General features: G+C 42.6%; 1 protein-coding gene across 1 annotated transcript in view; it reads right to left on the bottom strand.

The window, feature by feature from the left end:
* The window catches only part of LOC129346373 (hornerin-like), a 47,262-nt gene that overhangs the window by 12,873 nt on the left and 13,074 nt on the right, over positions 1-21,315 (bottom strand). Inside the window, exons 2-4 of the mRNA XM_055003721.1 lie at positions 19,606-19,820; positions 7,106-7,166; positions 4,303-4,398 (exon numbers count right to left, since the gene is read on the bottom strand). Of these exons, the coding sequence (XP_054859696.1) occupies positions 4,303-4,398; positions 7,106-7,166; positions 19,606-19,820 (372 nt within the window). The remainder of the gene's footprint in view (positions 1-4,302; positions 4,399-7,105; positions 7,167-19,605; positions 19,821-21,315) is intronic.

Raw genomic sequence — 21,315 nt, 5'->3', positions numbered from 1 at the left:
TATAACCTAGTGGATCAGAAGGAAATCCAGTTTAGGAACTGGAAGGCCATGGCAGGAGTCTGGCAGAATGGTTTCCTAGCTTTTCAGACTGCAATAGCGGTAATTGTGCAATAGAGCAATAGTGTAACTCTTCCATTGTGACCAGTGAAATTCTGGCTAGTTGGCTACTCTTAACAGCAATTTGTTCAGTCGCTCCATTTGCTAAAATTTGGAAAGGGGGGGGGAGTCAGTTCCTGCTTCCCTATATCCCCTGTGAGTGTGCAGCAGAAAAACTGTCGGCTATCTGTGATAAAAGTGATAGACAAATATTTCCAAATTCTGCACTATAGACAACTTTTTGCTCAAAACCCCTCAAATGCTGTGCTGTGCTCAGAGTATATTGGTGTAAATCCATAATGGTTCTGTACAACTCTTCCCATAAAGAAAGGGAACCTCAGGGCCAAGCTACAAGTGACAAATGACACTGGAACAGCAAGTGGATCGAGTGGAGGGCAAGTGAACAGGGCGAAATACACTTGCTGTTCAAGTGTCATTCGTCACATGTAGCTTGGCCCTCAGACAGAATCACAGATGGAGCCATGATTACAGCTGCCAACTTTTGAACTGGTTACTCTGGCTGCCCTTTTAAAAATGTCCATTTTAACTGCAAGGTGAATGTTATTTATCTCCATGCAGTGAAAACCTGCAACTGCCTGTTTGAAACGGCGGTCAAAGGGACAGGATATCTTTTCCCCTGTACAACTGGCAACCTTTGCTATGCTTCCCCCGGATCACATGACCCTTCGGTCTCCCATAACAGGCAGCAGCACCTCACATTCAAATTGCCACAAGCATCACCTGGCAGTTGCAACTAACGCTACTGGTTGTTCTGTTTCAAGCACCAGCTTTTCAAAACAATGGCTGTCAAACCTTTCCTCACTACCCTAATACTTCTTTTAAAATAAGAGCCAAGCTAGACGTGCAGGTTTTTAAAGGGTTCCCCAGAACCAATTCCAGTTCCCTGCAGCTACACAGCAGCTTTGGGAAATAACTGTTAAAAATAAAGGAGACTCTAAATGGCCTCAGAATGCCTCCGCGTGAGGAGGAAGGGTTCCTTTCTCACCCCTTAAGCCATTTCCCTATGTCAAAATAGCAGGGGAGGGAGTTTCCCCCCTGGTTTTTTTGTTCCACATGGAATATTATGTGAACAAGAAGCAGTAAAAACGGGGGGGGGGAATCCCCCCCCATTGTGCTATAGTAACATGGGGAATGCTTTGAGGGTGGAGGGAGGAGCCCCTCCTCATTTTTTAACAGCCATTTAAGTTTTAACTGCTGTATGGCTGCAGAAACCTGACTTGGGTCTGGGGAAGCCAGACCCAGCTCTTTAAAACCCTGCCCATCTAGGTTGGCCCTAAGAAGTTTTAAAACGGCAGAGTAGGGGTTGAAACATGACAGGACAACTGACCCCTTTACAGAAGGAAAATAAACACAGTATGAGGAGGCATAGGGTAGGTAAAATAGAGTTTTTACATATTTTATACTTCCTTGTGATTATTAAACAAAATCAGCCATTCAAGTAGCAATTCTGAAGAAATGACTTCCTAGCAAGTTATTTGACACCAAGTGGGTACAAAATACAATTCTTTGTTTAAGAAATGGTGTACAATGTTTCAAGTAGCAATTCTGAGAAAATGAATAATCTTGCAAGCCCTTGCCCTTGAAACTGTGTGTGCGCACCCCCTCATATTTTTCTAGAGAAGGGCTGCATTTAAAGGCTGGGGGGGAGGGGGGGTCTGCTTTCACATTAGGTTGCCAATCTTTACACTGGTCCCTCTAATTTGAGTTTGATCTGTAATAACAATAATAATGACATTTGATTTATATACTGCCCTTCAGGATGACTTAACAGCCACTCAGAGTGGTTTACAAAGTATGTTATTATTATCCCCACAACAATAATCACCCTGTGAGGTGGGTGGGGCTGAGAGAGCTCTGGAAGAGCTGTGACTGACCCAAGGTCACCCAGCTGGCTTCAAGTGGAGGAGTGGGGAATCAAACCCGGCTCTCCAGATTACAGTCCCGCGCTCTTAACCACTACACCAAACTGCAATCAATTATAAGGTGCCGCTATTGACCTTCATGCCATGAAAATCTTCAACCACCCCCTTTTCACTCTATAAAAGGGATAGGACACCCCTCCTCTTCCTCATCCAGTTAGCAACCTTAACATCACATGTAGTTTGGCCTTTTTTCTTTAAGATTTATGTTTTGCTAAAAATATACTAGATCCTGTACAGAACTCAGGGGTGGTACAGACCCTGCTCAGAGGGATTTACACGGAGAGTAGCAAGGATTGATCATGTTGTAGTGGAGGAACAAGTTGTTAGGAATCAAGACGGATATGGACGGGGCTATGGATCGGGGGGAAGAGAATTATGGCCAGGAAAACTCAAATCCAGGAATGGTCAGGCAAGGGGACTGAGCAGCATTCAAAGCAAAGAATAGGCATGGGGTGCTGCTATGTAGGAATTTTCTCCTTGAACAACAGGACACCCTCCTTGTAGTAAAGTGGAGTGGCCTGGAAGATGTCATACTCAATAGAGGCATGGCTTGTGTGGTTTCTATTTTTTCCTCTTTGGAGAAATCATGGAGCCCATTTTCTGTGAAATAGAGAGGATATTCTGGGATGGTTCCAGGTGGAGCCTCTATCTGAATGTTCTGCATATGCACCGTGGGGGTGGTGGGTAGGGCTGACAACTTGTAGGTGGGGTCTGGAGATCTGCTGGAATTACAGCTGATCCCCAGGCTACAGAGACCAGATCTCCTGGAGAAAATGGAAGCTTCAGATGGTGGATTCTATGGCATGATATCCCTGCTGAGCCCCCTCCCCTAATCTCTGCCCTCTCCAGGTTCCTGTTCACCAGGAGTTGGCTGTTTACGGAGAGAGGATTACAGGCATGGGGAGGCAGGGGAGGGAAAGAGCTGGTGGCTCATCTCTCCGTTGAGATTGCAAGAAAACAATCGCAAAGTTCCTCTCCCCCAGCAATCTCGTGCGGCTCTGTCTTTGAAAACTATCTTTGGAAAGCTCTTCCCTTCCCCTCTCCCCTGGTTCATAATGCTGTTTTTAAGTACAACTCCCAGATAAAATTACCTCCCCAACAAGTCAAAAAACACGTGTCCGGCATCATGTGTAGCTTAGCTCTCAGTAGCCTGTCTAGAAGAGCAGCATATAAACACAGTTATTGTTATCAAAGGGATTGGTAAGATTGGGCAAATCTCTGTAAGTGAAAGGAATGTCATGTTAGTTTCAGCCAATGATTCTGATAACCTGAGGATGGCATATTTTGAATTTCTAAGGAAAGATCACAGTCTGAGTATGTACCTAGACCAAATACCATGAGAGTGATGAGGGTCAAGTGGGTGCTGGGGAATTCCTTCCTGAACCAGGTGGAGAGGTTTGCGTTTCAAAACAGCATGTTTGCAATAGCACCATGGTTGCAGATAAGAGCTGCAGTTACTGGGTCTGATCATCACTACCTGTCTTTTTGGGGCAGGTGGATAATAATACCATGTAACTTCCATTACAGCATTTTATGTAGGGGAACTGGTATGTATTTTGAAATTACCCCCCCCAAAAGAGTATAAAAATGTATATTTTACAATTTCAGATTTAAGCTCTGAATAATTCAGCACCGGCAATTCTTGAAGATAGTCTGCTGTTCTAAAAGAAGAGGTTGACTCTACCTTGCATGGCTGCTCTGAAGGACAGCATATACATTGGATATTATTATTATTATTCTACTATGAACGAATATGGGAAGGAAACAAACAGTCACAAAAAGAACACGTGCAATATGATCAATAAAAAAAACTAATCAAGGTGTTTGAAACAAAAACGAAAGAAAAAAAAAAAGAAATGCTCAGCCATAACTTATAACTATCTCAAGCTCCTTGTGACGTAATGTTGAACCTGAAGGCACAAAAGGATCTGGGAGAACATGTAATATTAGGCATTAGGGAATTGTGCACACCTTCTGCACACCTCTTTTGTGTCACACATCAATCACCCATGAACAGCCAAGTAGTCCCTTCATCTGGTAATACAAATCAACAGTAAATCAATGGAGGCTCTGCATGAATGCTTTGTAACTCAGGCACATTAGACACAGTGAATGAATGCAAGCAAGATCTGTTTCAATATATCCGGATGAGCTCCAAAATAGGACCTTCATTAACTTATAACCTGAATGCTCTTGGAATTTATCCTCGCTGGGAAAGACCGTTTTTCTCCCCTCAGAAATATCCCTCACTTTATTATTTTACCTGCTCGTGGATAGTTTTCATTAACTCTGCCATAGCATGAAGTCCATTCAGTTTCGCTTCCAGTTCAGTTTTGTGCAGGAATCCGTTGTCCAGGTCCTGTGAAGTACAGAGAAAGAAAGGTTTGTGCTTGAAAGTTGTGGTGACCTGTTTCTTAACATCCAGTAAAGAGTTCAGTAGCACCCTTAAGACTAGCCAATTTTATTGTAGCATAAGCTTTCAAGAACCACAGCTCTCTTCGTCAGATGCAAGAGAGCTGTGGTTCTCTAAAGCTTATGCTACAATAAAGTTGGTTAGACTCTTTACTATTTTGCAGCTCCAAACTAACATGGCTAACTCCTCTGGATCTATGTTTCTTGACATGTAAAGAAGGTGGGGAAGCAGTGGAACCTGGTGGAAGCCCTAGCGTGACTGCAGTATTGGGAGAGGTGGCTTCTGCATTGGAATCAGATAACTTTTGAGTTGGTTGCAAGAGTGGCACTCGACCAAGTGCTCAGATTTTATTTATTCATTTAGATAATTTACGCCCTGCCCTTCTTTTCTGCGGCTTACAATAAACATAAATACAACATGCAATCAGGCTAGAACTCATAATCAATACTGAAGCAAACCAAACAAACTCATTACTAAAAAAAGTCAGATCTCTCTCCTAGGCATTTTCACAAAAGTTGATCTCTGGTGCTCAGCTTGCCCCAAGGAGCTCCACAACCACCATGTTTTAGAGGCAAAAATGGTCTGATTCAGATGTACGTCTTCTATGTTCATAGGCACCTTTTTGAAGTGAGAGTTGTTTTAAAAATGTATTGGACTGGGTTCCACTGGAGTGTTTCCATGAACAGAAGGACTTCCGCCTGCGTAGCATGACTTTTAGTCTTTGCCCTTCTGCTCCAGCCCCAAATGCTGTTCTCAGGGACCAGATTTGGGGTGGGTATTTGGGGCTGTAATGGGAGAGGGGGAAGGAATTCCTATTCTGCAGGTGGTATGCAGAAACATGTTGGTGGATCCAAGCCATTATTGCTCAGTGACTTTAAGCCCTGATCTGGATAGCCCAGGCGAGCCTGATCTCCTCAGAAGCTAAGCAGGGTCGGCCTTGGCTAGTAATTGGAGACCTCTAACGAAGCCCAGGGCTGCAGAGGCAAGCAATGGCAACCTATTAGTCTCTTGCCACAAAACCCCCACTAGGGGTTGCCATAAGTCACTTATGACTTGAGGGCACTCTCCACCACCAGTGACTTTGAAATGTTCTGCTTTCAGGAAACTCTTCCCATTGATTTGTTTGCTATTAAACTCCTGCAAATTGGTCATAGAATTCCAACACATTTCAAAGGATTCTGGGCATGTCTTCTAAGGTGCACGATCAGTTCTTTGCAAGCCAGGCCTGTTTGAGATCTGATCAGGAAACACTCCATACAGTTCTACAGCTATGTATTTCTGGGGAGGATCAACAGGACTGATGGCTAATTTGCTTGTCAGGGAAGCTGCTCCAGCATTGCTAATGGTCTCATTGAGAAATCTCTGAGATGTTTCTGAGGAATGCCATAATTCTGAAGAACTATTTGAAAACCATTTCCTTGATGTAGGGAGTGTGTTTTACATGTATCCTTTAGAGGTTCGGGGCACACACCTCCCTTCCCCTCCATTTTGCAATGTATCGGTCTGATTTTATAATAACTTTAATTCTGCTGGGCATTAGGCGGAGTGAAGAAGGAAGTAAACTGGGCTGGCCCACGGAGTCATCTTTTTAATTATAAGAAAAGAGGAATTGCTGGATAACACTAGAAGAGTAAACAGAAAGGCATCTGTAAACAGGTTTCAAAAGGGGGATGAACCCATTTAAACGGAAATTATAATTCATAAGACCAACGAATCATAGAGAAGCTTTCTGTACTGTAATGACACGTGACTTGTTTTGTCCCCAAACAGTCCCCATAGAAATTGCCTTCAACTAACACTCAAGAACCATCCCTCCAGAGGTGGAACAAGGAGATTTCATAGTGGCACAAGAGTGTTGTTATAGCTGTAAGAACAAGAAAAGCAGGAAAAATCTGTTTGCAGATGAAAATCCTGAAGAAATCTTTAATGGGCTCATTATAATTCAACAGATTTAATTCAGACATTGTCACAGAAGTTACTGCCAATTATAGGTTGTCTCGATTCCATTTTGTTGTTCATTGGCCTTTCAGAAAAGAGTTGGTATAACAAAATTCAGAGGCCAAAAGCAGACATTATGGAAGATGTACACTTGCTGCCAAAAACAATAACTCTGTCTCCCTCACAAAAACACTCTGTCCCTGGTAACATCTAGTCATATAAATGGCAGGATGTGATATTTCCCTGCCCCTGACAATGTCAGCCACTGGAGGGGAGGTAAAGGAAGGATTCAATATGTGGAGCTGGACATATAACCCAAATTCTGAAAGCCTGAAATATATATGTCAATGATTAAAAATCCAGTAAATATTTTCCTGTCATACTTTTCAGGGAAGTGAATACATTTTAAAATGATAATTGTCAAGCATATTAATTGTTATGCATATTAAAGTCTGTCTGCCATATAGATATCTATCTGAGGCCTGGCTCCCATTTTATAAGTAAACTTTTTTATTTAAAGATGATGGCATTTAATTATTTATTCCAAAAACCTGAAGGCTCTCACCAAGTCAAAATCTGCCTGAAATTAGCAACCTAATACTTGGAGGGCCTCCTAGTCCATCTTAGATTTGACCTAAAGTGATTGGTGGTTCACCCATCTTGGTGGCTGTCAAGGGAGAGTCATCCCATTGTATGGAAAAGCATGTTTACCTACCTTTTTGAGTGTCGTGAAGGTAAATTCCATTGCACTGCGTTTGTTTATTTCATCCTCGTATCTAAGGGGAAAGATTGATGACTGGTATGAATGAAATGCCAGAACACACGAAATAGTTTCTATAATTTAGTTTCTTTACGGTTATTTCCTTTATCTGCTTAAAGAAACAAAACCAACGCTCGAGTCTCCACCCACTGCAAAAGAGTTGCACGTATCCAACTACTCCTTAATATGTGTCTTAGCATAATGTCTAGAAGCACCAGGTCAATTTATTTCCCCACCGGTACAAAAGCCTGTATCATATATGCCCATCTTCCTGATTTCAGTTTCAGTTTATTCAGCTTAACAGCCCATAGGCCGTACACTCTACAAAAGTTTAAGAATTAAAAATAACAGTTAAAGAAAAGGTCACCACGCCTGCAGTGCAGCTTTTACAAAGGCAGTAATAGCCTTGATTTTGAGAAGTCAGGAATGTTTGAATGCCTCAGTAGTCATTTTTTTAAAACAATCTCTCTCTCTGGCTAGTTCATGCTTTGGGCAGTGAAAGAAGAAGGTATGGGACAGCGAGTCAACTTTCGCCAAAGGGCAGTCACAGGAGCGTTGATCCAATGGTATCCTGAGGAAGTGGCCCTCGATGTGGGCCGTCAGCAATGCATTGCAATGCGCGACCATGTCTGACTGCCTCAGTTTTGGGACTACCAGCATACTGACCTAATGAGGCTGATTGAACTGGGTAGGATATTTAATTCCCACGTAGAGCGGGGAGCATTTTTGTGCCGTGTCCCTCCTGATTTGTCTTTAGGATGATGAGATAAAATGGTGGACTTTGCTTTTAATGGATGTCCGGAAGAGGCAACGTTAGCAGCTGTGTCAAGCCTCACCCTTGCATAAAAACTGCACCTGCTAAGATCCCCCCTTCTGCACAGTTATTAAAAAATACAGGTTCTTTGACCTCCGTTGCACCTGATCATCTTCCTAAGCAAGAAAAACAACAACAACAAAAAGATGGCGATGCCATTACGATAATACTAGGTCCCAAAACACGAACAGTATCTTTAACAGGAGTGAGGAAGAGGAAAAGGGAGTTTCAAGTGGGCAGCCATTTTAGTCTGTAGTAGCAGAACAAAATTCTGAGAGCAATAAATTTCCCAGGGTATAAGCTTTCATGTGCCAAAGCTTACTTCATCACTTTGTAGAAGAGAGAGATTCTCATTTTGGCTTGTATAGCCCTCAAGTCCTCTGAGGTAAGAAATGGTATTTTGCCAAAATCTCCTTTGCTACACAATAGTAAAAGTAGCGTATCAAAGCCATAACTAAAGCAATTCACAACTTTTCAATGGCTGATATTAAAGCAACTCTCCGTCCTTTTTATTTTCCTCCTTAATCTTGTCTTTAAGTGTGACTGTAATCCTGCAGGCAGGGCTTATTTTATTTTGAATTTTTTTTACAGTGTCTAGCGATAATAACTAATAATAACAATGCCACAGCCTTGTCCTCGGTTGCATCACCTCACCCCAAAAAAAGCCTTAGGGAGGCACGATAAAATGAGCCAAACTAGCTGGGAGAAAACGATGCCAGCAATTCCAAGGCTAACGCAACTGGACGGACAAGGCGATGCCCTGTGCATTCCGGTTCCTGGAAAAGGCTAGATCCCTGTGGGTGTTCTCAAACAGGTTTGTTAAGATGCTGATGGGATGGCAGGGAGGCAGCTCCATTTTTTGATGCTGGCAGCCTGCAGTTAGAAGCATGCAGGAGATCTCAGTGGAGAAGAGATAGGGTGTAGCCTTTGGGTGTTATGCAGATCCCACAGGGGCCCCTGAGGCACAGTTAGAACACAACGGAAGGCATTAATTGCCCAGTTCGAGGGCTGTGAATTCTCTTCTGCAGGGCTTTTTTTCAGGGGGAACACAGGGGAACAGAGTTCCGGAACCTCTTGAAAATGGTCACATGGCTGGTGGCCCCGCCCCCTGATCTCCAGACAGAGGGGAGTTTAGATTGACCTCCATGCCGGGCAATCTCAGCTCCCCTCTGTCTGGGGATCAGGGGGCGGGGCCACCAGCCATGTGACCATTTTCTCCGAGGACAACCCACTGAGTTCCACCACCTCTTTCCCCAGAAAAAAAGCCCTGCTCTTCTATAATGCACAATCTTTATAGCGTTGAAGCAACAGCAAGTATGGTGTGTGTGTGTGGTGGTGGTGGGGGTGACCATCTTGATGAATTCAAAGGTTAGTGAAGGCTGTGTGGTGGCTGGATGGCTGCTCTGAAGGTGCTGTTGTTGATGTGTTGATTTTATTATCATTCTAGCAAGGTAGCCAACGACGTTAGTCTGGTTGCAAAAATAAATCGGAGCTTTTTGTATTGACAATATAGTGTTGTTATTTACAATATGAGTTTGATACATTTTACACACACACACACACACTCCTTTGATCCTATGGCATTGTTTATGGAAATATCCTTGCAATTGAGAGTAATGGTCTCACACTGTATAATCCACCTTGGACCTCAGTAGTAAAGGTGGACTATAAATAAATAAATAAATAAATAAATACTGTGTCCACGGTGGGGACAGAAGCAGGAAGCTTCACTCGTTTCTGCTGAAGCTACGAACAAAGTGCCCCAGATTATCTCCGGATGTTGCTTTCAGCGCAAACCTTGTCCTTCCCCAGTGCTCTGCATTGGAGCTGTCAGTCCACAACCCCCAAGTCCTCTTTATGGGTACATTTAAAGGTAAGCCGTTGTTCTCTGACGTGCAACCTGACAGTCTTCCTTGGCTTTGTGGCTTTAAATAGGAATTAGCCCAAATGACTCTGTGATTTTCCCCCTTACTTTTTTTCTCTCGAGTAAGAAATAAGCTTTCCCTCCCAATTCTTTTTTTTCTGTCTCTTTACATAACACATCAAGCTGCCTTATACTGAATCAGAATGTGGGTCCCTCCTGCTTAGCATGGTCTCTTTTGATTAGCAGCTGTTCACCCCTGAGATCTTAAGTAGGGGTCTTTCCCAGCACCTCACCAGCAACCGTTCTCCACACCTGTTGGCACCAGGGGCTTCTGCCTGTCAAGTGAGTGCTCTGCCATTGATATTTGGCTCCTTTTTGTGTTCTGAATTTTGATTGGTGACCAAATTTTAGCCCTAGGTACCTTCTCTGAACTTTGTTGTTGGAGCTGTGGGCAGAGTAGACAAGGCCAGGTACCCAGTACTTTTTTTGCAGGGCTGACCAAACCAGAACTTCTATACTACCTGCCAGTTGTAGACACTGATGTTGCCTCCCTGCTGTTCTTTTCTGTGCCTCGAGAAGGGACAGACCCAGATAGCTCACTAGCCAAAGTCCCAAACGTGGGCCTTGTTCAAGCATTGACTCCCTCTAGAGTTGCCAGGTCCAGGTTGGGAGATTCCTGGAGATTTGGGGTGGGGGCTAGAGAGGGCGGGATTTGGAGAGAGGAGGAGCCTCAGGGCCAAGCTACACATGACGAATGACACTTGAACAGCAAGTGTATTTCTCCCTGTTCACTTGCCCTCCACTCAATCCACTTGCCAGGCAAGTGTCATTCGTCATGTGTAGCTTGGCTCTCAGTGGGGTATAATGCCATAGAGTTCACCCTTGAGAGCAGCCATTTTCTCCAGGGGAAGTGGTCTCTGTTGCCTGGAGCTCCGTTGTAATTCTGGGAGATCTCCAGCTACCACCTGGAGACTGGCAACCCTACTCTCTATACACAGCCCCAAATGGCTATAAGTGAATGAGCATGCACCGACAGAAACAGCCCCGAGGCTTAGAGAAGAGGTGGTTCTTCCAAATGCCAAATGGGTGGTGGCAGAACCTCCTCTCCACCCTGGGAGCTACCTATTTCATAAGCCCCATTACAAGGAGAGTGGCAGAAATGTTGGTTCTTCTGGTTTTTCTGCCCTTTAGCAGCAATATTTGACTTGCCGCCAAGGCACGTATGTCAAGCTTTAATTACACCTTACTTCATCCATCCCCATCCTCTTTTGAACCTCATTCCAATACCAACTGGCTGCTCAGACCACCCAAAGAGAGATGTACTCAGTGCATTGCAAAGTTCTGACATAATTTTTCACGGGGGTGGGGAGGGAGGAGTCGATATCAGGCCTCTCCATTTTGATTGGATTGCAGAGCTCTCTCTGAGCAAAAGATGCCCACACACCCACCTGCTCTTAAGCAGTAGTGGTTGCAGAGAAATCTCAGGTATCCAGGAGTTGTATTTAGGAGGTGACTCACATGGAACATAAACATTCCTGCCAGATCTCAGCAGATGAATCCCCCCCCTTTCTCTGTCTGTGTGTATAGAGAGCAAATTGAGCAGGTGGGAAGAGAGTTAGTAGGTGGAGAGAGAAGGCAATATGCCATCATGTGCCAGTGGGCACATGATAATTGATGAATGTTATTGCAGGAAGCTGTGTGCTGGGCTGAGTTTAAAGGCAAGCAATCCAGGTGAGTACCTGGGGCAGAGGTATTGGGGATTTCCAACCTCAGTGTGCCCCTGTCATGGGCTACATATGCAACAACCCGAACAATATTTGAAGTTGATCACTTGCTCTAATGCTACGGAAGTGTTTTCCATATGGGGATAGGCCTTGTGTAGTTTCCCCACTGCTGCTGCAGCTGCCAATACAGTGTAGCGGCAATGGAGCTTCCACAGGTCGCCATTCCCCGCACCCCGTGCCACCATTTTCCTTTCATTTTTAAAAAATCTACAATTGCATATCATTAGACTGTTATAATCATCTGTTTACCCCATTCTCTGAATTCTCAGTTTTCAGCTTTAAAAAGTTTCTAGGTTGTTTCCTTTTGGGGAATTAAAGGCAAAGGCATATCTCTACAATAAAAGGGGCTAGAGAGTTTTTAAAAATAAAAGCCAGGAAATCAGGGCCAAGCTATATGGTACAACATGTGTGAGTGTGCCGTGGGAATTTGCAACCATAGTGCAGCTGTGATTTCTTGGTGGGGACTCCCTTTATAAGTGCTGAAAGGACGCAATTTGGTTTGACTCCATGTCGTGGAGTGAGGAGGGGCTCCTGCCTCCCCCCTGTTTCATCTTCCTGAGCTGAAACAGCATGGGGGGGGAATGTTTTTTTGCCTCATTGGGTCCCCAGCTGCAATATGGCTGCATGTCCCTGTGGCAGAATCATGTATGTTATGTACGTATACAGCTGCTGTAGTACAGTGGTTAAGTGGTTCGGCTGCGAATCAGCACTCTGCTGGTTCGAATTCCACGACTGCCGTGAGCTCAATAGGTGGCCTTGGCTAAGCCCCTCCTCTCAGCCTCAGCTCCCCCGCTGTATTGTGGGGGTAATAATAACACTAAGTTGTTCACCGCTCTGGGAGAGGCACTAATCTGTCCAGAAGAGCGGTATATAAGCGCAGTTATTATTATTATTATAAAATGTAATTTGGCCCTCAGAGAAGCTGATATACAGTTTATTATAATGTTATACGTTTGCTGATTTTTTAAAAAAACCCTTCCTTTCCCTGTAACTTAACAGTTTACAAGCCATACATCAAAGTATTTTAAAAGTAATGTATAGCTCCATAGATTAATATGGCTAGTTCACATGTACACTTTTTAAAAAAACCTTGCCTCATAGCAAAAGCAAAATTTTTAGTTTCTGTAAGGCCCCTTCCAAATCTATGGTTCTATGAATCTATGGAGCAGGAGCCTGACTTTTCTTTCTCTAAAAAGCGATGGTGTTGTGGTATTGGTAAGAGAGTAAAAATATTAATATTGGAATGTGCATACGGTGATTTTATTTATTTATGGCATTTATAGTCCGCCTTTCTCACTGAGACTCAAGGCGGATTACACAGTGTGAGATTAGCACAGTCGATTTCAAGGATATTTCCGTAAATAATGCCATACAGTAAATAAACACAATTTTACCAAGACATGGCATTAGCAAAAATCCAATACAGAGTTGAAGAAATGCGGAAACAGAACATAAGTAATTCTAGGGCTGACATTAGACCATGTGAAGCACAGGTAGCTCATAGGAGCACATATGTAAGACAACAGGTAGTACGTAAGGCAACATAGTGGTGAAGTCTACGGCCCTTAATATTCTTGCCATGCATGCCATTCCCCCTCGCCTATATTTCAGAACATCTGTGTCTTCGCATCTACATACTGAATTACTATTATTATATACAATTAAATGGGCTTTGTGTGCTGTGTACTAGGTGTCCTACCAAAGACACACATCTCCTTTGCTTCCAGAAAAAAAAGGTTGACACTGAACTACACTGATATCATTACGAGTTATTATGAAATACAAAGAAGAAAAATAATCATAATAAATGTTTCTAAAATGCTGTGCTTTTCCATAGCATAGTTGTCTTCAGACATCACAAAAAACAATGGTTTATAAACCACGGTTTGGACAAACTCTGATTAGGTATGATGCATGAATACAGCCAATCTAGTGACTCTCACCCTGGGGATAGCGCCAAACCTGAATTTCAAACTAGGGCTTATAGATGGTTTGTTAACCGCAATTTGTACTAAATTGTGTTTGTTGTGACATCTGAATTCACAAACTACACTTTGTTGAGTAGCATCACCCTTGCCATTGCCTGGACACAGAGATGGTAGCGTAAGGAGGATGCTATTGGCTGGAAGATGGAAGGGAAGAAGGCAAAGTGAGTTTTATACACAAACTGGAACTTGTTATTTATGTTTGATGAACTAAACAGAGTTTGTTGCATAAACCACAGTTTATCCTGATGACCAAATACAATCTAAATACATACTGAATGTATTTAAGAGTGGCCAGAGACTGAGGAATACTGAAATCTCTTGTCCTCCATTGATAAATTCTAAAATGGTATTCTTACGTATCATACAGATCCAAAATAGAAAACTTTTTTTTAAGTGGCAATTTAAGAAGTTCTTGTGACAGCAATACTTCTTCAGTAAAAGGTCTGGCTTTCAGAGGCAGCCTAGAGTAGTACAAGCCCCTTTAACATTCATAACATTTCTTTAAAACCAAGACTTTCCTTTGAAGCAATTGCATACCATCAGGGAATACACAAGCAATGTGATAACGTCACTTTGCTACACAATCAGTCCAATTTGATTGCATGATGATGTTACAAAGCCAAGTCAAAGTGAGGGCAATGCTATTGCCCTCACTCTAAATGGGTGAACATTTTTACCCCATTTCACACACACCTCAAACACTGATTATAACAAACCTGTTCCATTTCAGCCAGTTGGTCCAGAAAAGCGTGAAATCGGAAACTGATGCCAAATTGGAGGGAAACAATTAACTCATTCATTTTGTGTTCAAGAGCAACAAATGGAAACCAGGAAGTTTCACACATTTTAATTTTGCCGTTAAACTTCTTGCTGGCACCTTCAGCTTTTTCTCCTGAGCTGTTGCTTTGTTTTCCCTTGGGAAAAGTTGTCATTGTGTAATAACAAAAGCCCCATTACCTAGCTTGATGACTGATGTTGTCTAAGACTCCTTTCTAAGGTTCCCAAACTGTCTTCTTAGCATGAGTTAAATTAAAAACAATTTGAACCTCTACAAATTCAATGAATATAAAGCCCAGATCTGGAGCTGCAAATCTAAAGGAAAGGCTCTTATTTTAACCTAGGTTTTTTAAAATCTAGGTATGGCCAGAAACAAATCCCAGTGCCTACGGTCCAGATATTCAGGGTGTTTTCAGCTGGCAGTTTGTCACTCCCAATTCAAACAGGTCTCAGGAATTAGTATGAAACCTGTACAGCCTGCCCAGCTAGTTCATTCTTGTGCCAACAGCAGGGATGTCCCCAAGGGAAGAAGGGTGTCTGCCTGTCCCCAGAATTAGAAAAGACTATAGACTTATATCCCGCCCTCCCCACGAATGGGCTCAGGGCAGCTCACATCATCATTAAAACACAATAAATTAATAGTCAACTTTAAAAACAGATTTAAAAACTTGTATTAAAATACTCCGACTAACTGGAAAGAGGCCAAATCCAGGGGGTATCTGCAACTGAAAAGTAGACAAAGACCCCCTATGTAGAGTTAAACCATAAACCATGGTTTATTGCCATGCAATTGTATTCTGGAACCAAAAAACACAAACAGACTCTAGTCTTAATGGGAAATGCTGTCTATGCGAGGATTGACTGGCTCTTCTTTCAGCCAAGGTTGAAGTGCTTGGAAATTATGGCCATTTCCTCTATTCACTCAACAAAGGCAACAAGAAAAAGTATGATGCAGACTCCTTAAATTTATGCAGCATTGCCCAGTATTGCTATTACTATGAAATTCAGACTGAGTACGGTTCATGGTTTGTCAAATTTCACGAACCACGAACCATGAACTTTCATGAACCTGCCCCTGGTTCACAAACCGGTTCATTTGATTCGTGAAAATGGCACATCCGGGTCAGAAAATAATCACTTCCGGTCCAGCAGAAGGTCACTTCCGGGCCAGGAGAAGCTCACTTCCGGGTCAGCAGAAGGTCTGCAGAAAGTCCATCCCATGTCGCCTAGGAAACGGCTTGATTGGCACCAGGATGTCTGCAGTCATGAACCAAAAAATGAACCAAACGAACCAGCCTAAAGTTCGTGGCGGTTCGTCAGAAATGGGATCTGACGAACCACAGTTCACAAACCACAAACCTGCCTGGTTCGTGCTTAATTTTGGTTCGAATTTCAGTTCATGCCCATCTCTACTCTCAACACAGGCAAGAACTGGGCTCAGGGAAAGACTGAACGCTTACATTCCCCACAACTGCATATAATTTTTTAAACAAGACCTTTTGAGGACCATGGGTCTAAGGGAAATTTGACATATTGGGCAAAGAGAAGCCCAGGTGAGTGTCTAATTTGGATCAACAGCAGCAAAAAACACTGCTATGTTTTTCTGATGCTACATGCAAGGCAAACAAAGATCTCACTTAGAAAAGTACAGACATTTTGGATTAATCCCTGAAGATGCGTGGGTGTCCATAATAGCCCAATGACAGATGAGGGATTTATTTGTCAGCCCTTGTCCTCAATCTGTCACCCATGTGTATGTTTTATACTCAGGGAAAAGAGGACAGCAGTTTTGGGAAAGGGCATTAGTGGTTTTCTGGTAAACGGGATGCACTTTACTGGAGTTAGGGGTGGTGGAAATGTGAATACCAAAAATTATGTTGTAATGAATCTACTTTTTGTCAGAACAGCCCAATGGTATGCTTCCAGAATTCTACTCATCCAAATTTCTCCATGGATTTTGGAAGTCCAAATAATGTCTTCAGTCTTCCAAACATAAATTGATGCATTAGGACTGTTCTATTGTTGTGTTCTTTCTATTTCTGATTTTTCTAGAGAGAGCTTTGTATGCACAATTTTCCAGCGCTTTCATTTCCTTCGGTTTAGTTATTTAAAATATGTATACACTGCTTTTCTGTTATAAACCCAAAGCGGTTTCCACAAACTATGCAAAATGGAATTATTCAGGAGGACTTGTTTACAAGACTGAACTGTAAGGAAATGGTTCACAGAGATGCATTCGTAAAGGGAAAGGGACTTTAGACTATACTACTGTGTACTGTCTGATGTTGTAGTATGTTCCTACTGGATAATTTCTGCATTGCTTAATGTGTCATGTTTAACTGTTTACGATTGTTCCAACATTGTTTTCAGCTCTGTGTTGGATTTCTGCACATGCATAACATATTGTGTTGTTTATTTAATATTCCTACTTTTGATTGTATTGACTTAAACAGTATAATGAGCCTTGAGTCCCAGTGAGAAAGGTGGACTATAAATAACATAAATAATTAAAAAACCCACTTCCTCTTTTATTTAGTTTGTGAACCAAGTCATATATTTCATTGTTACGATACATATGTCTGGCATCTTTGTACCCGTCCCTCTCTTTTATCAGGAATGTTTATAGCTGGGATATCATTATTGCTTATAATATATAAAGTTCCTAAAAACTGCTAGATGCTGTGAAAATGAGGCATGCTCTGTCTTCAGGTTTATACTTCAGTGAAAACAGGACACACAAAATCAAGAAGCAAGAACAAGGAGATGTGTATTAGGAAGCAATTTGAATGTGGCATTAGAGGAGGAAAATCAAATGATACTTGGAAGGGAATTCTAGTGGAAGCAAGCTGCCAAAATGAAGACAACAGAGGAGGAGAATAGAGATGGTAATCTTAGACTTCTCTAGGAGATTGGCATCAGAAGAGAGAAAGGTATGAGGAGGAACATGCAGAAAGATACGGAAGAGCAAGACCGTAGAGGTTGGTATACTATGTTAACACGTAATTACACATTGAATTCCTCTTGCTCCTCATATTTCTCTTCCGTTTGGCTGCACACCCGCAATGCTTTGTGTACTGGCTTTTCAAACAACATGAAGAACCAATTCATTATCCACTAGTCAAGCCCACAGGATGCTAGAACATTATTCACTAGACAAGACTAAAATTAGGAGGGGGTCAATTTGTTTCTCAAAGGTCTTCATACAACTACTTTAATGTCAAAAATGCACGTATTTGCAATCTGATCTCTGCTTGAACAGCTGAATGTTGGATCCAAGAAAAAAAAAATCCCATAACTGGCAGAAGAGTCCCCAACCACTCCTCTAGTGCTGGCACATTAATGACAGCTGGAGCAGCTCAACTTGTACAACCAAATTGTAGAAGAGAGTATTTTGCGGCTGGCTGAAGGTTAGGGTTGGAGCAGGCTGCCCCTCGTCTCTTGTCTAGCAGCCAAGTTCCATTGGAGAATCTCAGCCAGTCTCTGTAAATTCCAGGGTCCCATGTGCATACATATGAATTGCACATAGGCTCCTACATGTACAGTTTGGTACTTTAGAAAATGGAAGGCTTGAGATATAAATATATATCCTATTAAATTTTCTTTCTGTTCAATTTCAAAGTGTCCAAATCCACTGATCTCTTTTATGGCTGTTTTGTTTTTATGTTATGTAAAAAACTGTGGTGGTGCCATCAAGTCACAGCCAAAGAGACAAACGGAGGTGGTTTGCCATTGCCTGCCTCTGTGTAGCAATCCTGGACTTCCTTGGTGGGCTCCCATTCAGGTACTAACCAGGGCTGACCCTGCTTAGCTGAGGTCTGACACCATCAGCCTAGCCTGTACCATCCAGGTCCAGTCAAATTGTATGCATTACAGTGGTCTATTATCTATTTTTATGTCTGCTTTTATGACATGCATGTGTGTGTGTGTTGCATATGTGTGTTTAGGGATGCCTGGTGTCTGGTTTTCACCTGGACAGTTTGGTATTTTCCTGAACTGTCCAGGGGAAATGTAATTAAAAAAAACTCCAGTCATTTGGCAGGCCTCCCCCCACCCCCACTTCGAGCAGCACAGCCAGCTGGAAAGCGCAGGCCCTCGGGCTCATGCTCCGCCTCTGAGCACTGGTCAGATGATGTGAAGCTTGCCCAGTTGAGGATGAGCGGGTGGTTGTAGGTCCAGCCAGCCAGCCCCTTTCTCTTCTCTGCTGCTCCTGCCCCATCAGCTGGAACAGCCTGGTGCCGCTGACAGCAGGCCATCTTGTAGTGGTTGTGCGATGCAAGCAATGGCTCTTGGGACATGTAGTGTGCGGTGCCTCCCCCCGAGTAGAACATGGCAGGCTCATAGCGAGAGCAGAGAGGCCTTTCAGTCCTCCATTTTCCTTGCCTCGCTTCACTGCCTTAGGGCCAAGCTACACATGACGAATGACACTTGAACGGCAAGTGGATTGAGTGGAGGGCAAGTGAACAGGGAGAAATACACTTGCTGTTCAAGAGTCATACGTCATGTGTAGCTTGGCCCTGAGGCAGCGAGGGTGGGGGTGGGGCAGCAGCAGATGACATCACTTCCAGGCCCCCACACACGAAAAACTTTGAGTCTAGTTTTATTTCCCATACAATCAGGCAACCTTGTGTGTGTGTGTGTGTGTGTGTGTGTGTGTGTGTGTGTGTTGGGGGGGAGGTTACAAGATTGTTCTGTAAAGATTGATCTCTTTTTGATTGACAAGCGATGTGAGATTTACCTCTCCATCTGCTCCATTGTTCTTATCCGATTACTTCTTACTACTCGTATTGTTCAAATATCTGAGTCAGTCGGGAGAGGTTACATCTCCACTGGATACTTAACAAAATTATTATGGGGCAATTAGCACTCATTAAGGAAACATCTCCTAAGCCTTCTGAATCATCTACCTAACAAAGGACTGGTCAGATAAACTTATTATTTACTAGTACCAAGTACTATCTGCAGGGGATGAAGATACATAGTTCATAAAATACAAATTGGGAGCCTGTAAGGAATTGGTGGGTGGAGGGACAAATTGGATACTTTGACCCCTATGCCCCAAATCTCCCCCTCCAAGATTTTATAAGTTCACAGGCGTTTTCAGAACAGGAGAGTATATTTGTATGTGTGCGCGCAACTATTTCCAGAGAGATACAGGATAAAGTTTGCAAGGTTAGAGAGGTTTAATCATGTGCCCACCAAGTTTTGAAAGAGACAGAAGAGAGACGTACTTGCTCCGGAAGCTGTCCATGGCATCCAATACTTCATCAAGTTCCAAGTCCAGCTGCTCTTTCTCGACATCAATAGATCGTATCTGCTGCCTCAGTTTGTTCATGTACTGGTCGTAGAGAAGTTTGATATCCAAGTCAGAAAGGGAGTTGTCTTGCTCTCTCAAGAAACTCCACCTCGTAAGCAAGATTTGGTTGTGTTGTTCCAGGCTCTGGACCTGTGGGTGATTAATATTTAATTGTTTAATTCTAATTTTACTTCATTTATATCGCATCTTTCTCCTCAATGGGGACCTAAAACAGTTTACATCATTCTCCTCTCCTCCACTCCCCCCCTTACAACAAACTTATGAGGTAGGTTAGGCTAAGAATATGTGACTGGTCCACTCAGCAAATTTCCATGTTAGAACGGGGCATCGAACCTGGGTCAGCTAGATCCTAGTTCATCACTCCAGCCACTATACCACACTGGCTCCTATGAAGAGTTGAAGAAGCCTCAAGGGTTCTCATTTACCAGTCTGCCTTGACTATCTAAAATATGCCTGCCAGATTGTTATCTAGCCCCCTCCTTAACCTGCCCCAAATTACACCCGAATCATAGACTAAACACTGTCCCAAGCTATATTAACACCAAACTTTAAGAAAATTGCTATCCTTTGTGAGGGTGTGTGAGCATGCTTTAAAAAAACACACGAATGGATGCTGTTATATCATTTAATTCCCACCTGCTTTTGTTTTCCTTTGGGAATTTTCAATGTTGAATGTGACTGTTTCATTTGAGAACCTTGTGTTGTACACTACATTCTAAGGACAGAACGTGCGCGACTACTCCCTCTTAAATAAAGCCATGAGTGTTAAGTAACTTGTGTGTAACTTGTGTTGTTTGTGAAGTGCTCCTACACTTAAGGAAATTCTCCTTATTAGATAGTTTATCGTCTTTTACAAAGGACTATAATTAGACAGGATCGAAAGGACTGTACAACTAGTTCTGTGCGTCAAAGGAGGATCTGGGGTTGAGCTTCTCAAACAGTCGTCTTACACAGCGTGCAGCTTTTGAAACTGAAGAGATTTTCAAAAAGCACTTTGTGATATGCCATGTGGGCCTGCTATTTAAAGGGGGGGGGAGGCAATTAAGCCAACTTGGCCGCACCTAAAATAGTTGCTTGGATTAGTGTTACAAATCTAATTGACTTTTAATTTAACTTTAATTGGTATTTTAATTGAAAAAGGTGTTCCCCAACATCCTGTTTGTCCTTAAACATCCTCCAAAAGTGGATCATTATTATGAATAATAATAAATGAAGATGACAAACGGTGACTGGCTCAAGGCCACGCCAACAGAAGGGATCTCCTCCTGACCATGTACACTGAACATCAGACCCCATGGGACTCCGCTTTTACTATCCTCCTTTTTACTGTTTTAGCATGCCAAAATCCTTTTATCCATTCCTTCTGTCACAAGTTTTCTAAAATCTTCATCATCCAGTCATACAAATATCAGTCACATTCATCTGGAAATAAAATATATTATAATAATATTCATTATAATTTAATTATTTATATATAGCAATATTGCAGCCTGATTCTGTGCCTGTTTAAGTCCTACTGATTCTAATCAGAGTTATTGATTATCTCTTCTTGCTATTTATCTACTACACCTTTCTTCATTAGGGCACCACATATTGTAGGTAGAGTTGCCAACTCTAGGCTAGG

The sequence above is a fragment of the Eublepharis macularius genome, chromosome 19, assembly GCF_028583425.1.
Source record: "Eublepharis macularius isolate TG4126 chromosome 19, MPM_Emac_v1.0, whole genome shotgun sequence".
NCBI lineage: Eukaryota > Metazoa > Chordata > Lepidosauria > Squamata > Eublepharidae > Eublepharis > Eublepharis macularius.
The sequence above is the reverse complement of the archived record's forward strand: the minus strand, read 5'-3'. Positions and strand labels throughout refer to the sequence as shown.